At 34.4% G+C, this 6000-nt stretch overlaps 1 protein-coding gene across 1 annotated transcript; it reads left to right on the forward strand.

Annotated features, from left to right (window-relative positions):
- The first annotated feature begins 1871 nt into the window (after window positions 1-1871).
- Window positions 1872-3734, forward strand: pin4 (protein (peptidylprolyl cis/trans isomerase) NIMA-interacting, 4 (parvulin)). Its single transcript, XM_055034481.1, has 4 exons — window positions 1872-2014; window positions 2189-2256; window positions 2681-2800; window positions 3354-3734. The coding sequence occupies exons 1-4, from the start codon at window positions 1978-1980 to the stop codon at window positions 3510-3512; spliced, it is 384 nt and encodes a 127-aa protein (XP_054890456.1). The 5' UTR covers window positions 1872-1977; the 3' UTR covers window positions 3513-3734.
- The last annotated feature ends 2266 nt before the right edge of the window (window positions 3735-6000 follow it).

Below are 6000 nucleotides of genomic sequence, written 5' to 3' on the forward strand. Positions count from 1 at the left end.
TATAACAGCAAAAAAAATGTATTAATTCTATGTTCTAAATTAGAAATTATTTAATGGCAGCTTTTGGTGCCAGTAATTGGCACAACCATATAGGGGTTAATTGTTTTGGATATATGAGAGAACATATATATATATATATATATATATATATATATATATATATATATATATATATATATATATATATATATATATATATATATATATATATATATATATATATATATATAGGGGCCAAAACAATTGACCCCTATGGTTGTGCCAATTACTGGCACCAAAAGCTGCCATTAAATAATTTCTAATTTAGAACATAGAATTAATACATTTTTTTGCTGTTAAATGTATAATAATAACAGAAACAAGACAGAACTGAATGTCAGAGTGAAAATACCAGTACACACACAATGCAACACAGAAAATGCGAATAAGTTACATTTTAATTTCCTACTAATGCAGAAAGTGTTTGTAACTATATATATATATTTTTTCTGCTTAGATGCCTTAAGACAAATGACCACAGAGCCATCGGAGTAACAGTCTCTGTAAGAGCATGCTAAACGTATTTGTTACAATTGGTCTCAGCATTTTGAGTCATTTATTATTTACACACATATTAACAAAAGTTGGAAACTTTTTAACATGAGGCCTGGTTAGTTTGAGAAGCCCTTCCCTCCTTAATAAATAAATGTCTCACTTGATAACTACTGTGACCAAATATTTTTTGCAATGAATTATTATTATTATCATTATTGTTATTAGATTTTGTATTCCTTTTTTCTTTCTACTTTTCTTTCCTTCTTCTTTCTTCTTCTTTCTTTCTTTCTTTCTTTCTTTCTTTCTTTCTTTTTTTCTCTTCTTTCTTTCTTTCTTTCTTTCTTTCTTTCTTTCTTTCTTTCTTTCTTTCTTTCTTTCTTTCTTTCTTTCTTTCTTTCTTTCTTTCTTTCTTTATTTCTTTCTTTCTTTCTTTCTTTCTTTCTTTCTTTCTTTCTTTCTTTCTTTCTTTCTTTCTTTCTTTCTTTCTTTCTTTCTTTCTAGGGGTTAATTGTTTTGGATATATGAGAGAACATATATATTTGGATATATGAGAGAACATACATATATATATATATATATATATATATATATATATATATATATATATATATATATATATATATATATATATATATATATATATATATATATATATATATATATATATATATATATAATTAACCATATAGGGGTTAATTATATATATTAACACAGACATAAACTTCACAGGGAGACAACAGCCTCACCCTGGGCAGCGTGTTGAGCTGTAAACGCTGTACATAATTAGAAATACATCTGCTCCACGAGTGAAAAGCTCACAACAGAGACGCCTGCAATCCGGCTTAAAGATTTACCTGAGACAAACAGAAACAAAGTTTCTGTTTGTGTCACCGTTTGCTGGAAAACAACACCTTCTGTAAATAAGTGCAAGGTAATAGTACTGAGTGACCTTACAGTGAGCTGTTAGTCATGATCAAAACATGAATCTAAGATTCTTGACTGCGTCATTGCTGACAGCTGCTTTATTTATAAATAAATAAATATTTATTTATTTTTTATTTATTTATTTTTGGTCGTCTGCATTTGTAGTTTGATAAAGATAAAATAAATGCATTGGGTTATTTGAAAAATAACTATGCAGAAAATACCCAACAAGTTCTTAAAAATAATATCAGGCTAATGTTACTGTAAGATATATTAAAAATAAATACATACATTTAAAAAAAAGTTACCACCCAAGTGACTTTGCACAGACGATGTTGAACACGAGATGGCGCTGTGGCAGTGGCTTGTTTTAGTCCGCTACTAACGACAAGTCAAAGAAGAAGAAACCAAAACAGTCCTCTGCAGCAGTTTACTACGCATGCTTATTACTACACTCGAAACCACGTTATCATTTGCTCGTTTTCTGCTTAAATTTCAAACCCACGTTTAGCAGAAAGAATGCCACCAAAGGGAAAAGGTGGAAAGGGTGGTAAAGGTCAGTGTGCCGCAGCGTACCTCCTGTGTATGATGTGGTTTGATCTGATTTTGTGAGCTACAGGTGTTAGCCTGTAGATTAGCATACACTGATGTACTTCAGTGTAACGGAGGAGTTTACAGTAACATTACTCTGAATAACGTGTTGCTCTCCACTGTGGTGTTATCTGTGTAGGAGCTGCTTCAGGAAGTTCAGACGCTGACAAAAAGGAAAAAACGCCTAAAGGAGGCACAGCTGTTAAGGTAGCCACTAAATACACTTTGACCCCTGAAACTCTGCAAAAACAATGACAGTACACATGGTATTTTTGAGGGTTTTTGACACATTTTGTCTGACCCCTAAAACTTTGCATTTTATTTGTGCATCATTGGTGTAAAACCTGCACATATTCCAATGTTATTATTGCAACATTAATTGCATTGTCTTTGAGAAGTGAACACTTATTTGATCCTACTCCTCTTCTTGGTGTTGGTCTGTCACAAAATTTCCCCTAAAATATACATAGGAATTTATATTGTGACAAAATCTGAAAAAGTTCAAGAGGCATGAGAGGAATGTACAAAATATCTTCTGTCAGGACGTGGCCGTACTTTGCCAGTAATACCGAAGAATCATCAGTTTCAGCAAATTGTATTTGTAAACCTCCCAACATATTTCTCTCCCCAGGTTCGGCACATTCTCTGTGAAAAGCATGGGAAATGCATGGAGGCCATGGAGAAATTGAAAGCTGGAGTTCGTTTCAGTGAAGTAGCAACACAATACAGTGAAGACAAAGCAAGACAAGGAGTAAGTATGCGCAAGCCAGCTGATTCTTTTTTGGATTTTTATTACCAGCTATGTATTTTTGCATCTCGATTCAGACAATTCCAGTAAGTGCTACGCATACATACTTCTTGTAGTTAAGCTCACAATTACTGTCTTGGTTAATTTTCCATCATATATTTGCTTGAATGAGGTCAGATGTACTTGAAGGAACTGCCATATCACATCTTTTAACAAAGTTTCTGTTTGTGTCACCGTTTGCTGGAAAACAACACCTTCTGTAAATAAGTGCAAGGTAATAGTACTGAGTGACCTTACAGTGAGCTGTTAGTCATGATCAAAACATAAATCTAAGATTCTTGACTGCGTCATTGCTGACAGCTGCTTTATTTAGCATCAGCTCCTCTCTATTCCACCTGCATCAGAGACCAGAACACCTACTCATGGTTTCCTCTGACATTGAAAGAAATGCCAATGAAGTGTTTAATTTAGAATAAATATATGTGTCCAGTTTTGGAAATCTTAATATTTGCATCACACTTCTACTCATATCAGGAATATTGCTCTTCCATGACAGGGTGATTTGGGTTGGATGACGCGAGGGTCCATGGTCGGTCCGTTCCAGGAGGCAGCGTTTGCTCTACCTGTCAGTTCGATGGATAAACCCGTCTACACAGACCCACCTGTCAAGACGAAGTTTGGATATCATATCATTATGGTTGAGGGGAAAAAATAGAACAGACTTGCTCTTTTGGAATAAATATCACAATTGTGCAGAAACACTGAAGAGGGGAAAACAATATTGTCCAGTTAATAGATTGAAATGTTCTCTTCTACTCTAGGCCTGTTTTTTCAAAATACACTTTTTCATTTGTTGTTTTTAGACTTGACTTTAAGACTTCTGCAATGCAAATGCCAACACAAGCGAATTAATAAATTTCATTTATGTTGTGTTAAATCTGTATTATTCATTTTGTGTGTGAAAAGTGGTGGAACAGAAAACTGAAAATATGAAAATTTTAATATTTTTTGTCATTCATTTCAGAAGTGAAACCTAAGACTTGTGCAGATTCATTACATGCAGTGAAACATTTCAGAACTTCATTTATTGTCATTTTTTATGGCAATAAAAAATGCCAATAAATGGCATTTTTTGGGGGATGACCGATGGCCTTTGATGAGGATGACTCATCAAAGGCCATGGGCAAATTCTGCCCATGGCCTCATACAGCCTGGGACCAGCTGTTGGGGGAATTAAATGTGCTGCACTGCGCAACAAATGGTGAATTGAATGACAGCATTTAATTCAATGCTGTCATTGTGGCTTTAGTAGCTCTTCCATTTCGTGTCTGTTGAGTTTTTAATAAAAATCACAGAAACTGTTGTGTCGAGCGCAAAAGCTCGACACAACAGCATAAGGTTAGCGCTGGTTTGTTTACCACTAATGCTCCGGCCAACCGGGAACACAGACATAAACTTCACAGGGAGACAACAGCCTCACCCTGGACAGCGTGTTGAGCTGTAAACGCTGTACATAATTAGAAATACATCTGCTCCGCGAGTGAAAAGCTCACAACAGAGACGCCTGCAATCCGGCTTAAAGATTTACCTGAGACAAAAGGAAAATTTGTGATTTTTTTTGTCAATTATTAATTTTTCTAAAAATGAAATCAAGCAACGCTTAGCCTGGCGGGGGGCCTAGCAAAGCATGGCAGGCCACCAGGCTTATAATGCACTGTGGGAAACTCTGACATGAAAACCAATATTCCAGTGTCTTATAGCTTAGTTGTATTTTAACAGACTGAAACTTTCAAAAGCTATGGCACACAAGCCCATATTTGGTTCAAGTTTCTAGAATTTGCCCAACTTTGCACAGGATGACTCATCAAATGTTATGTGGTCACCACAAAGATAATCAGACAGCTATTACACAAGTTTTTTTGTTTTTTTTAAGCATGAATGCGACCCTAAATGGTGCACAAAAAGGCATATGAAATGGTTTTGCAACATTTCGTGCTCTTCATATTAATGTACGAGATTTTAAGGATGACTTTTATTTTCTCCCAAATTTTTTGCCTGTTTTAGTCCTAGAAAATATTCAGATTATTCAAGAACTGCATCAGACTTTTTTGGTTACTGCTTGGTATTTTGTGTCCTCAGTGCTCCAAGATATAAAAAGCAGGTCAATGTCTGGATAATGCAACTATTACTTTCTGCTTATACACAGACAGATTTTGTTTATAATATAATATAATAAAGTATAGTATGTCATGATAACTAGGTGGATCAAAAATACATTTAATTTGATAAAAAGCAGTACTTTCAGGAAATATGTATTCTTTTAATAAGAACTCTCACTCATCCTGCTGCTGAAAAAAACATTTTAAACAAAGAAAAGTTTGCATCTAGTGCCAGGTGGAGCAATAAAAACAAAAGTCATAAAAATGTGTTTCTTCAGTTTAGTAATGCAGCCAGTCTTAAACTGAGCTGGGGCCATAGATCTGCTGAAACAAAAGTTAATACAACCCTGTATGGTATAAAACCTGTCAACTATCGGAGACATCTAGTTCCAATACTCTATTATTTTTAGCTTTGTTATGAACATGACTATAATATTGCCTCAACGGCTTTTTTCCAAATGTTTCATCATTTCTGGGGGCAGAAATTAAATCACAGTTTTACTCAAGTTATGTTCAAAGATTGTAGAAACTTCCTGTTTGTATCCATTATTAATACTAAGAAGTGAATACAAAATCTGACTGACCTCACCCAGAACTGTTGTCTTATCAGCAACATCACGAGAAAGATATTACTCAAGGTCTCTAGAGAAGCATCAAACTGAAGCTGATGGTTTAGATTTCAGTGCGTAACCTCTGCATAGTTTAAAATTATTAATCTGCAATTATTTTTTATAGACACTTTAATATCTGACTCCTAAGGGTAAAAAACTTAGTCCAGCAGCAATTATTAGAGAAACTGTCGGTTTGAGCCTGTGTGAATTAGATGCACAATATATTTAAAATTATGATTCTATTACTTAGTTTTAACTTCATGAAATTTAGAAAGACAAACAAAATTAGTGAAGCGTTTAGTGATTTATTAAGAGTGTAAAGTACATGGAAATCATATCCAGAAAACAATTGTAATACAATATCCAAAACACTAGGCGGCAGCAGCGCTCGGCGCGTGCGGTAACGCAACCAGCAGCAGGAAAAGACGGTTGA

Source organism: Poeciliopsis prolifica, unplaced genomic scaffold, assembly GCF_027474105.1.
Source record: "Poeciliopsis prolifica strain line A6 unplaced genomic scaffold, Auburn_PproV2 SCAFFOLD009, whole genome shotgun sequence".
NCBI lineage: Eukaryota > Metazoa > Chordata > Actinopteri > Cyprinodontiformes > Poeciliidae > Poeciliopsis > Poeciliopsis prolifica.

Bases quoted from the DNA above. Each gene is read 5' to 3' on its own strand.
- pin4 (XM_055034481.1), top strand. From the start codon at position 1,978: ATGCCACCAAAGGGAAAAGGTGGAAAGGGTGGTAAAG. The intron at 2,257-2,680 runs GTAGCCACTAAA...TTCTCTCCCCAG, and splicing joins AAGGAGGCACAGCTGTTAAG to GTTCGGCACATTCTCTGTGA. The intron at 2,801-3,353 runs GTAAGTATGCGC...CTTCCATGACAG, and splicing joins AAGACAAAGCAAGACAAGGA to GGTGATTTGGGTTGGATGAC.